This window comes from Hyaena hyaena, unplaced genomic scaffold, assembly GCF_003009895.1.
Source record: "Hyaena hyaena isolate Hyena2069 unplaced genomic scaffold, ASM300989v1 scaffold_1117, whole genome shotgun sequence".
NCBI lineage: Eukaryota > Metazoa > Chordata > Mammalia > Carnivora > Hyaenidae > Hyaena > Hyaena hyaena.
In genome coordinates this window covers 505,743-521,537 of record NW_024081744.1, presented here as the reverse complement: position 1 = coordinate 521,537, position 15,795 = coordinate 505,743, and the positions used below count along the sequence as shown (strand labels likewise).

At 40.2% G+C, this 15,795-nt stretch overlaps 1 protein-coding gene across 1 annotated transcript in view; it reads left to right on the top strand.

The window, feature by feature from the left end:
• Positions 1-15,795, top strand: part of LOC120224136 (RNA-binding motif, single-stranded-interacting protein 3-like) — a 420,254-nt gene that overhangs the window by 1,363 nt on the left and 403,096 nt on the right. The window contains exons 2-4 of the mRNA XM_039222358.1: positions 4,123-4,251; positions 6,930-7,197; positions 12,899-12,990. Of these exons, the coding sequence (XP_039078289.1) occupies positions 4,123-4,251; positions 6,930-7,197; positions 12,899-12,990 (489 nt within the window). The remainder of the gene's footprint in view (positions 1-4,122; positions 4,252-6,929; positions 7,198-12,898; positions 12,991-15,795) is intronic.

The following is a 15,795-nucleotide window of genomic DNA, read 5'->3' as shown; positions in this document are numbered from 1 at the left end:
TTATGTCCCATTATTACCTCGAGTGAAGGAAAATCGAAGGAGCATAGTGGTCTATCGCATAACTGCCACTCTCGGGCCGTTATGGGGAAAGCTCGGTAAATCAGCCCTCCAGTGTGGATTCTACAGAAGCCTTTTCCCCCCTTCCTGCGTCCCCTCTCCCTATGCAATTTTGCGTGTTCTCAACTGGCCGGCTCCTTGGAATATTAGCTTTTCAAAATATGACACAGAAGTTCACCAATTCCTTCCAACTCATAACACTTTAAAATTGCAACTCCAAATTATTTCTGTAAAAATAGCTGATTTTTATGACTCCTAGGGGATTTCTTATTTTAATCTGAAACCTTCAGAAATGGTTCAGTTTTGTGGAAATGATGGGGGAATGTCTGCTCTTAGCAGTTTTTGTGTTCAAGGGCAAATCAACCTCTGTGCTTGCTAACTCTAATTTTCCAAGGGTTATGAGACTTTAATTTGATTCTTTATCCAGTGTGCATAAAATGTTCACTGGAATTTGCATAATACATTTATTGTATAATCACTCTTCACATTGGCTACCTGCTTTCTCAAATGAACATTGCTTTTTTAAGGGGATATATTAATGTAGGGCCAATTTGAACTTTGTAACTTAACAGAATTAGGTCTATCTCTGAAGGACAAACATAAAGGAGAGAGAGAGCGAGAAGGAGGGCATGTACTTGTTCTGAAATTGGCTATTATATAAAAATAGTCCCCATCCTGCATTTCCAAATATTAATTTTACAAACATAAGCAGGGAAAAAATTGCTGTCTTTAAAAACATAGAAATTTATTACTTGGAGAAGGTAATCCACTTGTGTGGCTTGTCTCTTAGAATGCAGCTAATGCCAAATGGATTACATCAAGGTGCCAGGTGTCAGCACAGTCTAAGAAAGTGAGGGAGTTGGAGAGAGAGAAGAGGCCTTAGGCGCTTGGCCAGGAGCTTTGAAGGCATTTTAATTCACTCAGTGCCCAGAGCCAATATATAATTAAGGTAATATTATTATTACCCTTAATTTTGGTTTAGCGTTCTGTGCCTTTGGACTCATTGCTATCAAACCAGCAGAGCTAAGATTAGAACCTAGACTGTATCATTGTCACCAGCATCATTGTCCTTCAGTCACACCAAACAGTTTTCTGTTAAATACACTTGTCCAGTGTGAGCCACTTTGGGGACTGTGTATTTCTTAACATCAGCTCTGTCCAGTGGAGACCAAAGAGTGCTTGGCACAGCAACCGTAAGGAGATTGGAAGACCAGATAGAGGTTGGAGGAGAGGATATTGAAGATCCCCATTTTCCCTGCAGTTTTACGAGGACAGTAGGTGCAGTCCAGACCTGATGAGTGGCTTGTTGCAGACTAAGGTGTCTCAGTCTTTAATGTGCATATAATGTGCATACCAGGAGATCTTGTCAAAATACAGAGCCTTACTGAGTAGATCGACAGTGGGTAGATGATTCTGAATTTCTACAAACTCTCAAGTGATGCCGTTGCTGCCAGTCCAAAGGCCATATGTAGAATAATAAAAACCTTTCTGATCTCTGATTACAGACCCAATTCCCTGATGAACCAGGTCCTGACCCTGATGAACCAGGTCCTGACCTTAGTTAGGACTTAGTACTTAACCCTCCAGGTCACAGTTCTCTAAACTGCATTTAAACAGCATGTCCTAGCATCATTGAAATCCCATTGTTTTTAGGCAGCTAGGACTCTTCAAGCAAGTTCTGCCTGTAAGAGAGAAGACCTGAGCTATAAGTTACAGATCACCAGCTATTAAAGGGACACAGAAGAGTGGGTATCATCAGCCTGAATACCAATTTCCATATTACAGTTAAATTTCCTTAGAGAAAACATACCTTTCATTGTTTGGGGTGGGGGTGGGGACTCGCTTTCAACTTCTAAATAAATGAGTAATCATGAGTATAATGACATGACTATTCAAATTCTTGGCATCCTCTCTGAATCACAGACCTGAAATTGTGTCTCTTAAGGTCCCAATATATTTCCAAAATTCCTTTGAGATGGGTCCAACCTAATTGCGATGAGAAGGAAAATGGGCTTCCAATCTCCTGTATTTCAGGAGGGCATTGTTTGAATTTGATTTAAGTGGTTTCTGATATCTTTGGTTTGCAATGCATTTAGGGTGTTTCTTTGAAGTATCTTTCAAAGAAACAAAAAAACTCGGGAAAAATCACTCTCTAAAGCCTAGGAGGCTTTAAGAGTCTTGCTTATTCTGATTTTATTCATTTTAAAAATCTTTCAAAATGTTGGCATAAAATCAGTCTTGCAAATCAGTTGGCTAAGGCCTTATATAAAGCTCAGAAATCTTTAAGAAAGAGCTGGGCAATTGGGTGCTGAAAATAATAGATTAACAAGATCATAGCAATCCATATTTATTGACCAAGAAAGGTGGCCACATGCATTAGTAAGAGGGAAAAAAGGCAAATTATAATCCTACATAATCTGATACCACTTGGGTTAAAAATAAAGAAAAAATAAATGAACGGTTGTTTATTTTTGAGCTGTGGCGTCATGGTTAATTTCTTTCCATATTGACTGAAATTTCCTCAATAAAATTATATAACTTTTAAAATTAGAAGAAACTAACACTACTTTTTGTTTTTAGTAAGGAATAGACAATTTGGGAGCCATCTACAAAATCTTAACTACAAATATTTTTCGTTTCATGATTTTTGATAGCAGAAATAATTTTTATTACTCTAGAGTCCCTAAGGGCTTCTAATGCAGACGATACTAAAAGCTCAAGAATTACTTTTGGTTGCTTTTTCAAGTTAAAACATCAAAAGAAATAATAAGATAGTTTCTCAGGAAGGTAGACCATAGCACTAAGATCTAGGCAGAAAGGGATTTCCATTTATTTCAGTGAACACTGTTTTGTTTGACTTTTTTATTTTTTTAATATTTATTTATTTACTTTTTACCCCATGCATTCTATGACTCTCAATTACTTATATATACACTTAAGTTTCTTTCTTTTTAAAATTTGATTACAGGGGCGCCTGGGTGGCTTAGTCGGTTGAGCGTCCGACTTTCGCTTAGGTCACGATCTCGCGGTTCGTGGATTCGAGCCCCGCGTCGGGCTCTGTGCTGACTGCCAGCTCAGAGCCTGGAGCCTATTTCAGAGTCTGTGTCTCCCTCTCTCTCTGACCCTCCCCTGCTCACACAGTCTCTCTCTCTCTCCTAGAAATAAATAAAACATTAAAAAAAAATTTAAAAAATAAAATTTGATTACAAAATTAGAATTGTATTTGTTACATCAGGTGGGATGAAAAGAAGTAATTCGGGTCCAACAGAACATAAAAGACACCATTTCTCATTGTGATAGGAACAGTACTTATGGACATTTATTTAAAATATTTGGAATAAAGCCTATAACCGCATGACTGAAGACTGCGTCAAGTAAAATATGAGTATAAATTAGAAAATACATGAATTTTGTTAAACAGAAGCTTCCTCAGGGTTTCAAAGTGAGTTTTGTCAAAGGTTTGGAAGGAGGAAACCATCCATCGAGCCATTCCCAGGAAAATAATGTTTAAAGGGATGCCGGGCTTTGGGCAGAAATTTAGATGAAATGACACGTCAATGGAGGGAATATCTAGAAGGTCGAGTGTAACAAAAACAGACTTAGAGATAACACATGTCTCTTAAAGACGGTTGACCTGTACGTAGGATTCACTTCCTCTTCCTTGCTTTTTGCACTAAGGCTACTTAAGGCATCTTTCTGGGTGGTTCTGCTACAATATCCATCCTCTGAAGCTGAATGGCTGTGGGTCAAGTGCCGTCTCTGCTGTAGAAGGATGTGAAGGACTACTCACATGCTTCCTAGGCCATTAGCTGCAGCCATTGAACATGAACGTGCATCAAAACACCCCGGGGTTGCCGGGTGGGGGCATGGGATTGTCCTCCCATGGATTCTCTGACAGTCATCTCTGTGTTTCTGACAGAGGCATAAACTCTAGTTCCACAGGTCTGTAGGACCAGAGGAGGGGAGGGAGGGCAGGAATGAAATCATAGTTTCATCTATCCTACTGTGCACTGGGATCGTAGAGCTATAATTAGAGTGTTCAGTTACAGCTTGCTTCCATCATAGTCACAGACTCAATGGAATCGTTACCAGTACCCTGGCTGGCTCCTGCCGCCACACTGCCTTACACAGTGGTACCTCCCGCTGTTGTTGACCGCCGAGACACACAGGGCCAACGACAGTTCAGACAAGACTGTATTTTCTGTGTATCCTTGAGCACTGCCTGTTAGCAAAGGAAAGCTTTGCAAGATGATTCACAGAGGCTAATATGCCCATTTCCAGCCACTCAGACTGCTCCCATAATCTCTGCAGTATTATAATAAAATAATGGTTTGGTCCAGTCGAAGATCTTGGCAAATCAGTGAATTTCTTTAATCTTAATAAAGCGTAGTGATCTCTCTAAGCCCATAAATGACGATCCTGATCTTAATTTTGACTTTATTCAGTATAAAGAAGCAATTTCTCTCGTTTAAAAATCAATTGAATGGGGTGGGTGGGGAAGTGAGTTTTGGGATTTGAATTTGTGTTTGGTCTAATAAGACTTTCTGTGCAACATAAATGGGATGAGAAAGTGTCCCATTTTTAAGTGGCATACTACTAAGTACTTTGCTCCCTAAATTTGCCAGTCTCCTTAATTGTTCTATTCTGCCGGGAAATGCCATTTGGGACCTAATTTCTTTTCCTGATGCTCCCTTTTGTCATTTGTGCCCAAAATGTACTGAGCTTGCCCCCACCTGGAAGAAATGTTTGCCATGTTAGAATACTAGCATTTTCCTTTCACTTTTTATGTGGTGCCGAATCCTCTCCATAATTCATTTGTATTCAATTTAATTCATTTCTGCTGTGCACAAAAACTGTCCAACAGAGAGGTAGAATAATACATACATACATAAATTTAGAATGTGGGTAATTTTGCCATCATGCAACTCATTGAAGGAGTTTGGGCATGTTGAATCAGGCACTGAGAATCAATGCACAGAAGTGCAGACAAAAAACCACCTATACTATACTGAAGGAAAACATAGCATTTTGCATATGCTCACCTAACATAACCCTCTGTGTGTAAGAAGACTCTCTGTGGTATTGAAATTTCCTTATCTATCCGACTAGACCATTAAACTGCCTGACGAGCAGGATCTCATTAGAGTGTCTTTGTTTTCCCTGCAGCATCTAGTGAGCTATCTTTCTTGCACGTAGTAGATGTTTAGTAAATTAAGTAATAGGAAAGTCACATCATGATTCAAAAATGTTCCTCATAACGGTAAATCCTGCTCCAAACACTGATGTCTCATTTTAGTGTTTCTGGCACTGGAATATCAGAATGTTTAGGTAATTAAGCTCAAACATCAGGGGAATATACTGAAGCAATCTGTTTACTGTATAAAGGACACTGTTCCCCTTCTTATTTACCTCTATTTGCTAAGTGTCTGAGGGCCACAGCCCTTTGCAGAGGAAGTACACACAGAGCTTTTTTTTTTTTTTTTGGTGTAAAACCATTCCAGATCACTTTCTGAGGATGTTTCAAAGCATAGGTGATTTCAAATTTTAATGACTTAGATTTTCCTTCCCTCAAAATAAGCATTCTTGTCACCAGCTTTTGCATTCCAGCAGGATTTATCTTTTGCCTTTGTTTTCACATATCTGAGTTATGCCAAATGGCTATTATGGTACTACTCTGTAGTACCCTTGCTTCATTATACTAATCACTGCAAAGAAGATACTGAAGTAATGACTAGGGTCTCTGGCTAATTTAGTATTATCAGTATACAAGTCGTCAAGAATTTATCACTGCTGCTCTGATACCCTTCTTTGATCACATAGTGCAGAAACTTAGGAAGTACAATATTAAGAAAAGACATTCAGCCATCACTCAACATTTTAGGGATGCGGGAGAAATTAGCAGACATGCGAGACAAGGAGGCACCCAGACTCCACAAGACCTATAGGAAGCCTGCAAAGCCTTCCTCCCTTCCTGTAGCTCACCTTCCCTCCCTGAAGCTCAGGTTTTCTGCTCTGACCTCAGACGACAGCCACAGATTATTGTTAAGTCTAACCGAAAGGAGGAGGCATTTATGGGAGGGCAACTCTTAAACACTTTCACTGTTATATTTGAGTAGATCTTCACTTGAACGTGTAATTCCTAGACAAAGTGTTCACTTACTTTGTTTAAAAATCACATTTGACTCACAGCTGGATCGTCTTTGAAAGAAGTTGGTTGTTACATCAAGCCATCTGTGTTTCAAGTGGGCTTTTATGACAGCCATTCTGAAGAGGAAGAGCAATGCAAACGTTGTGAAATGTAGTGTACAGTTCACTCTCAGAGCAAGTCTCTCTCAGCTGATGAGATGGCACCACGGATCCAAACCAGGAAATCAAGTTTTAACATTCCCCTCCCCACAGCATATAAAGTACAATCCCAGTGAAGGTTAATAGGTAAGCAGTTGCAATAGAAAATGTAAAAAGCTAGCAGTACCAGAGAAGTATAAAATAGGCTATTGAGGTTGGTAAAGAGACTTTTAGCACAATTCAAATAGATTGCCACGCAGTGGTCTGGTTGAATGGCAAAGGTCACCGAGAAGTTGCCTACAAATACACTAAAGGAAAGGAAACCAGAACCCTCTGGGCCAATCCATTGTTCGTAGAACTCAGTTACAATTTCTACGTGTATACATAAACATTTTTTTTCTTTCTTCTGTTAAGTCACCGGGCGTGTAGAGCAATAAAAATAGCAAAACTTTAAATTAACACACCAAGTTTAAAGGATTTCAGGAAAGCATTGATTATATCTGCCAATGGAATGAGCGCGTTTGGCAAATGACCTAATTAGCGTGGAGTTGATTCTTTCTCACTGCTCTGCTTCCCACTAATTGCAGAACTACTGGCCTTCTCCCCTTGACAAGGAAGAAAAACAAGGACAGGGGTGTGTAGAGAAAACAGTGACATTCAGTTTTAATTCATTTGAACCTGCTGCCAAGCTTAATTATGTAATTGGAGTGAGACTGGTGTACTTCCAGCCACTTGGGCTGGGGTTTCCGACGGTTACCATTCACCAGCGTTTTCTCGAGGATTTTAGTGGTTACCATAAAGCATTATTAGCTGGAGCTGAACTAATCTCCTTACCCTGCCCTTCCCCAGATGTAGGTGTGGGGGTTTGTGTTCCCAGGCTTGATTATTTGTCATCAAGGAAAGCAAATTGAAACCGAATTGAAGTCGCTTTATTTTGCAGGGAATGCGTCATTATTCTCTAGGAGCAGCCTTGCATTTCATTCTGTTCTCCTAGTTACACGTCATATGTACCGTCAGGAATGCAATGTGTATTTATACAGTTGGAGTGTTTTCCAGGGTGGCTGGAGACATTTTAACCTCTGAGCTTTCATTTCAATTAGTGAAATTGAATATATATGTATGGAAAACACATAGCTCCGTCAAGTATCTCATATCTGGTGGCTTCTTCTTTCTTTACAGCTTTGTGTCACGGGATCTGAGCACCCCTATTGTTGTGGAACTTTCTGTAGAGGAGATGTTTTGTGCAAAGGCACCACTCTCTCTCCTTGCGGGCATGATGGCTCTAGAAATACATTCTTCTCAAAGTTCACTCATTCCCTCCCTGATTCAGAGAAAGCTCAGGTGTCTCATGCCCTCACAGAGATTTCTTCTGTTTGGGTTGGAGCTGAGCCCTGGAGATCAGCATTGTGATTTTGTAATATCCTGTGTAATGCATTCCGGGGTGAAGGAAGGGGAGGAGGCCAGAGGAGAAGCCACGCTGGAACAGAGATGCAGAGTCCTGGAATCCATGGCTGCCTGACTGGGTGGCAGCATGGCTAAGCCAGACTGGGACCATTTGGCATTATATTGTTCTTTATGGTAAAAAATGTATTAATAGACATTTTAATCAGTTCATTCCCACTCTAGTCTGTGAAGTCTTAGTATCTTTTACACATGCTTTTAATTAACTTTGACAAATATTTATGAAGCACATGCTATGCGTTAAGTACAGTCCCAGTAACTGGGTACATATAATAAATAACACTGATTAACCAAGAGTGACCTTTTTTTTCCCTTCAAGTTGCAATGAGTAAAGGGAAGGATCCCTCTTTATTGATTTATTTTGAGAGAGAGAGATAGAGAGTGAACAGGGGAGGGGCAGAGAAAAGGAGACATAAGATATCCAACAAGCTCTGCGCTGGCAGTGCAGAGCCCCACATGGGGCTTGAACTCACAAACCATGAGACCATGACCTGAGCAGAAACCAAGAGTTGGATGCTTAACCAACTGAGCCACCCAGGTGCCCCCAAAGATCCCTCTTTTAGTAAGGGAAGCACTTCTTATATGTTCTAGATTCTCTCACTCCATCACTTTTCAGGAACATTATTCTATAAATTATCCTCTTGCCCTCCTAAGGTTTTGATCTCTTGCTGTCTCCTTGATCATCCCTATCCCAATTTGAAATTGCCAAGAATAGCCCTATTGTGGGTACAACAAATAAGTATTTGTTGAATAGTTTGAACATATACTCTGTAGTTCCCTGGCTTCCTACTGAAATCACCTGAGGAACACACATGTGCACATACACACATGCACAGTTTGTACATGTGTGTGCGTGTATGCACATGTGCATATGTGTGTGCGCGCGTGTGTGTAAATACCTGGCCACAGTACCAAAGATATTGATTTACTTTCCTGGGGAAATGGACACTAGTATTTTTTTTTTAATCTCCCAAGGTAAATTCTAGTGTGCAGCTAAGGTTAAAAGCCTTGGTATCTCCTGGGGTGACTGAGTGGCTCAGTCGGTTAAGCATCTCACTTCAGCTGAGGTCATGATCTTGAAGTTCGTGAGTTCGAATCCCACACCAGAATCTATGCTAATAGCTCAGAACCTGGATCCTGCTTTGGATTTTGTGTCTCCCTCTCTCTCTGCCTGTCCTCGGCTAGCTCTCTAAGTAAACATTAAAAAAAAAATTAAAAGCCTTGATATTTCCTATCTTAAACCAAAACAGCTCCTTTGACCTTGTATCACTCTCTAGCTGACCATCTCTTAATTCTCCTTCCTAGCAAGATAAGGAGAGGTGCAAGCACTCTCTCTACCTCCTCCTCTTCGCTGTTACTCTTTAACTACCCAACAGGCCTCAGTCCCTAGCACTTGCCTGAAGCAAATAGTGATCATGACACTCACGTTCCTAAGCACACTGGACACTTGAAAGCTCTCATCTTGCTTACACTGTCAATGGCACATGACAGTTGATTTCCCTCTCCTTCTTGGAACAGCTTCTCCCCTAGGTCTTGAGACATCCTCTCCCCTTTCCATTCCCTTCTCCCTCTCTGATTCTCCTGCAGCCTTCTCTGCAATCCCGTGTCCCTGCCTGACATCGAAATGCCGAAGTTGTTCAAGCTCCGAACTTGGGCCCTTGGTTTCTACTTACACTAGGCATTTTTGTCTCTTTCCATCTCTGTAAATCTGTATGCCATTGACCTCCTAATTTATATTTCCCATCCTATCCTCTTTTCTGAGCACTAGCCTAATATATCCAACGGCTCCTTGACATTTTTACTTAGATATCTCACAAGCATTTCTGACTCAACCGATATTTTAATTTTCCCTCTCCCCTGTTGGATCCTCCTCCAGGCTCCCCACATCAGTAAATCACATCTCCACCCACCCAGTGGCCTGTGCCAAAAAATCCGTAGTAATCCTTGTTGTCTATATCCCCCCTACTTCCAACCCAGTCAGTCTGTCATCAAGTCCTGCTAATTCTGCCTCTATAATATAATTCAGATCATCCATTTCATCGCCACCATGTTATCGCCAGCCGCCATTTGTCTGGGTTGATGTAACAGCCCCTAACTCCTCTCCTGATGCCGCTCCTGCTGCCCACCTTCTCCAAAACAATTCAGTCTGCAGCCCAAGCCAGTTGGAGGGATATTTTAAGAAACACAAATCATTTCAGGCCACTGCTTCCCTAGGACTTTCAATACTAAACAATCAGTAGTTAGATTCTGTATTATGTGCTTTCATTTCTTAAGAAAGGCCTGCCATTTGGTAATCATAGATTCGTTTGTATGGTTATTTGTTTCTGTCCATCTCTCAACTCTAAAAATGCATAAGGGTGAGAAGTGGGACTATTCTTTTTAACTGCTATGTACCATGTGCCTGGTAAAATCCCCGAAATAGAATCCCATTTTTAAAGAATATTTTAACTTTATTTTTTTGAGAGAGGGAGGGAGGGAGAAGGAGAACGAGCAAGGGAGCGAGCACACATGAGCAGGGGAAGGGCAGAGAGAAAAAAGACAGAAAGAATCCCAAGCAGGCTCTGTACTGTTAGCACAGAGCTGGGTGTGGGTCTTGAACCCATGAACCATGAGATTATGACCTGAGCTTGAGTCAGACACCCAACCAACTGAGCCACCCAGGTACCCCAGAATTTCATTGTTGAATGAAAGAATGAGTGTGTGAATGGATAAGGATAACTGACCAAAGCATATAGTGGAAGGGGGTGCCTTGTCAAATCTTGCTTTGCCAGTTCTACTGAGAATTCAACCACTCCATTAATAAACATACAGACTAAATGAACTGCATTGAATCCACTTGTGGAACTGCTTTGCTCTATGTCCTAACTTCAAAATCAAGGAGTTTTCAAGAACTGTGTCCTCTCCCTGGTAGGCTTCAGAGGCTCTTGTAAGGAATGTGCCCAGTGGTGTTATAAAGTAGTTCATTGTGTGGTGCGTTTGGGAAGGGCTTCTGTGGACTTCGCTTCAAATCCTGGACTTGCCAATTAGGCAGTTTGACATTTAGTGGTTAGTTGTGCCATCTGGCTTGAGCCTCTGTTTCTTCATATATCATGAATGGGCACGAGGCCAATGATACATGAAGTTATCATTTCACCAGCTATCTCCGTGTCAACACACAGGACAATACTTGGTACATAACAGACAGTATCTACATTTTAGTCTTACCTTCTGCTCCTCTGACTCTACTTCTTGACTTATTTTGTTCTCCCCACCCCTGCTTTCTCTTTCTGCTTTTATTCCCTCTATCTGACTCATCACAGTGGGTGGTAGTACTCCTATTACTCACATAGTTTGAATTTTGTGGGAAGAGAAGAATTAACAGTACTTACAGAGCAGGCTTCCCTTTGGATTAGAAACACAAACTTCACAGCTTTTCTGCCCAGCTTTTCAAGAGCATTTTATGGTACACTGCTGTGTAACAAGTTCATTTTGGGATACCATGCTGGGAGGGAGAAAAAGAAGAAGGGATTCGAGGGGAGAAAATTAAAAAGTTAATTAAAAGAAACAAGTTGGTAATTGAATTCCCTTGCGCTCTCCTTCGGTCATGGCAGGGTGGGTCCCAGAGCACGGTTAGCAGGCTTGCATCAGCAGCTCACCTCCAAACTTCTGGGGACAAGCATGAGGGCACAGAGCAAATCTGTGCCCAACATATAAGAAGAGGATACACATGATGGGCTATTTAGACATGCCAAATCAAGCTACTCATCCCTGAGCTTTTTTAATTTTGAGATATTCTTAGGGCATCTGACATTACAGTTAGGCTCAAACCCCAGACTAATATCAGCTCGTTTACGGTCATACAGAATCCCCTTTTCATTGACTCTGTTTCATTGATTCGAGCTATTTCCCCGGCTTCACTGTGTATATGCACTCACATGGGCACAAGGGCAGAGAACAGTAGGACGCCTGTGCCATTTTCAGATTATACTCCAGTGACAAATACGTGACATCTGTTGCTTTTTGAATTATTTTTAAGAGAAGCTTGAGGAGCGCCTCGGTGGCTCAATCAGTTAAGCATCCGACTTTGGCCAGGTCAGGATCTCATGGTTCTTGAGTGTAAGCCCTGCATTGGGCTCTGTGCTGGCAGCTCAGAGATGGGAGCCTGTTTCTGATTCTGTGTGTCTCTCTCTCTCTGTCCCTCCCGTGTTCACTCTCTCAAAAAATGAATAAACATTAAAAACAATTTTAAAAAAAGAAGCTTGAATATTTATCTGTTAAATTATTCTATCACATATCACTTAACAGTGAAAATGGCTTAGTTAAGATGTCATCGAGGGGCTCCTGGGTGTCTCAGTCAGTTAAGTGTCTGTTGATTTGGGCTCAGGTCATTATCTTTCAGTTTGCGGGTTCAAGCCCCACACCACACTCGTGCTGACAGTGTGAAACCTGCTTGGGATTCTCTCAGTCCCTCTCTCTCTGCCCCTCCCCTGCTCGCTTGTGCATGCTCTCTTCTCTTTCTCTCTCTGAAAATAAATAAATAAACTTAAATTTAAAAAATGTTGTCATCAAGTGAGACAAGGTTCTATGGTGAGTTAGCATGGGCTTCTGTATCACCCGGAACTGGGTTGAGACCCTAACTCTCATTCACAACCTTCATTCATTCACACAGTCAACATACATTTATATACGAAATGCCTACTGGGTGCCACATACCATTGGGGTTGCATGTGACCACTTTAATAAGTAGACCTATCAAGGCTTTTATTGACATCAGCTTTTTTGAGGTTTTGAAAATTAACTTCAGCCATAGACATTTCTGTCTTTTTCAGCATTTTGTGTTCCTCATCCTTGCCACAAATTCATTGAAGAGGGTCGTGGTAAATCATGTATTACCTTACTCATCCAGTTAGCCCAAATCAAACTGCTGACTACATACGCAACCTCCAGAAAATAAGAGAAATACGATTTTACTTTTAATGATATTGTGGTCTCTCTCCTTACGTGTTAAGGCTGTTATGGTTATTCCAACAGTTATGAATGCAAGGGTGGCAGCAAACATGTCTTCCCCTGGTGTGATCGAGACACAGTCCTAATGAGGGGTTTTGTGTTTTCACAGGGTACGGTTTTGTGGATTTTGATAGTCCTGCAGCTGCACAGAAAGCAGTAGCATCTCTTAAGGCAAATGGCGTGCAGGCACAGATGGCTAAGGTAAGATTGGTGTTTAGATTTTTTTTCTTTTGTGATCATATATTTTTTCCACTTCTGTGAGCTGAATCAGAACTGGAGTCTGCAATGATTTGAGTTGCATTTACTTGTTAGTGAAGGCAAGAAAACTTATAATAGGTTTGGCTTGGAAAATCCTGGCTGGTTTACTTCATTGTTTCTTTGTATTTATTAATATGCTTTTTTGTTATGGCGACCTCATTAGCACTTTAAGGGCACTTGTGAAGTGCTCTGTTTTGCCTGAAAAAGGAAGAGTGTGTGTGTGTGTGTGTGTGTGTGTGTGTGTGTGTCTAGGGCTTTCATCAGTAAAGAGTTTGGGAGTAGTACAATGTGCATCAAGTTGTCATTGGTAAACAGTGCTAAAATATTATTTACTGTCATGTTGAGGAAAGCTGATGGCTGAATCACAAGGTTGTCTGATCTGTGCAGGGAAAGGAGTTCAGTTAAAGCAGGCATTATCTGGGAGCACCTGGGGGGCTCAGTCAGGTGAGCCTCCGACTTCAGCTCAGGTCATGATCTCACGGTTCTGGAGTCCAAGCCCCGTGTCTAGCTCTGTGCTGACAGCTCAGAGCCGAGAGCCTGCTTCACATTCTGTGTTTCCCTCTCTCTCCCTGCTTCTCCCCTGCTTGCATGTCTTTCTCTCAAAAATAATTTTTAAAGCATACATTGTCTGTATTGCTAAAACTTTACTTTGACCTTTATGTTTAATTTTACTGGATAATAATTTCCTAGATATTAATAACTTCCAATATACACTTATTGTTTTGTAAAACAGTAGTCTGAAACTTTATCTCTGAGATCATAACGCATTTTTATAATCAAGAAAATAAATAAGATTATTTTAAATAGTTTTGAATTCTAATTACAGTGGTAGTTATAAGAGTCTATATGTATGATAAAATGGCATAGAACTATACACGAATATCAATGTCAGTTTTCTGATTTTGACATTTTTGCTATAATTATGAAAGCTGTAAACTTGGAGGGAACTAGGTGAAGGGTGAATGCGATCTCCCTCTACTATCTTTACAACTTGATATAAATCTATGATTATTTTCAAATAAAAAGTTTAAGACAATCATTTATAGCATATAGATGCTTGATACATATTTGCTTCAAATTAATGGTCATTTTGGCCTTATGCAACTAAAAGTTTAAAATAATTTTCTGATTCCTGTTATTGAATGAATTTGTCTTTGGATTTTCAAAAGTCAGCTTAAAGCACCAATGGATCTTGAAATTCAGACCTAGTGCATTTGGGCCATATTCATGTATACCCTTTCATGTATACCCTTACCCTTAACTATCCCCATAAGACCAAGTCATCAAATGTCCAGTCATTTGATCTTGTTGTGATGGCAAACATCCCTGATAATGTTTTCCAGTTTCACCATGAGATGCCCAGAGGTAGGATATTTGGTTTTCTTCATCTTCAGATGTCTTAGCAAGCTGATGCCACTCATATCTGCTAATCTTTGGTTGTAGATCACTTCCCACATAGATTATGTTAGTGGACTCAAAGCCCTTTTATAACACATTAGTTGTTCTTCAAGGCTGTATAAATTAGAGTTTGAATTCTTTCAGCTGCATAATGTATTCCTCATCAAGAGTGTGCCTGGAAGCTTCCAATCTGGCCATAAACTCAGATAGATGAAATTACTATTTGTAATTAATTAAAGAATTATACACATGTTTTGGTTTAAAGGTTACTTGGCAAAGGAGTCAAACTACCTGGCAACTTAACCAAACACTTTTTATACCCAGGAAGCAAGTGGCAAAATATAGTTGCTGGAGACATGCAAATGAACTGAAAGGCAACTGACAAGAAAATCATTATAAAATGCTGATGAAAAATAATGTTATTGGAATATCTTTGATTTATTTTGTTGATGGACTAACAAGTTTTGGAAATGTTCTGAGAAAAATTATATATATACATAAATATATGTGTAGTGTTACTTGTTGGATAAAAGTCCCAATCATCTTGCACAATGGGCAAGGAAAGTTGGCATTGATTTTATAGCTACTGAGGAGCCATTGTGACTATTTTCTCTCTGTTTATGAGCATTGTGGTACCCAAGGAATCTCTGTCTCTATCTCACCCTTTTACAGACATATACACCAAACACTGAATTTTTACCTAAACAGGAGGCTGTCAAAGGGAATATATTTTAAAGAGCTTCTAAAAAAATATTCATTATGGCCAGCATTTTCCTCCTTAGCCTGTGCCCAATGTTCAATGTAAGGAGATTCCAATCAGAATATTCAAAATTTATTTTACTTCTGGAGTTGCTGAAAGATTTCCACTTTATCAATTATGCTGTCTGTGGAGTCAATTCCTATTCCTCTATTTTTCTCTCAGACTTTGAATCTAAAGCCCAGAGCTGTAGATCCACATCTGCGTACTAGAAAACTTTCAGCAGTAAATGGGTCTGTAATTTAACTACCCAGAAGCAAATAAATAGCCTCCCTTTGACAATGAAATGGAACAAGCTTGACCACCTGTATTAGCAGATTTCTCACTGAGCTATTGGATTTCATGGCTTTTTTTCCCCCTTTGTCCTGGTGATAACTATAATTTATTATCATATAAACCTGCAGTCTCCAGGGTGTGTGAAACTTGCACTATATTTTTTGCCATTTAAGTATCTACCGAATCGCCTCCCACATCCTTGTTCCTATCAATATCCTACCATGCAGGTAGTGGTGCTACATTTTAAAGATGCAAGGATTTTAAAGCAAAAATGCTGCAAATAATCTAAGTTCCCAATAGCAACCTGGAGTGAGCAC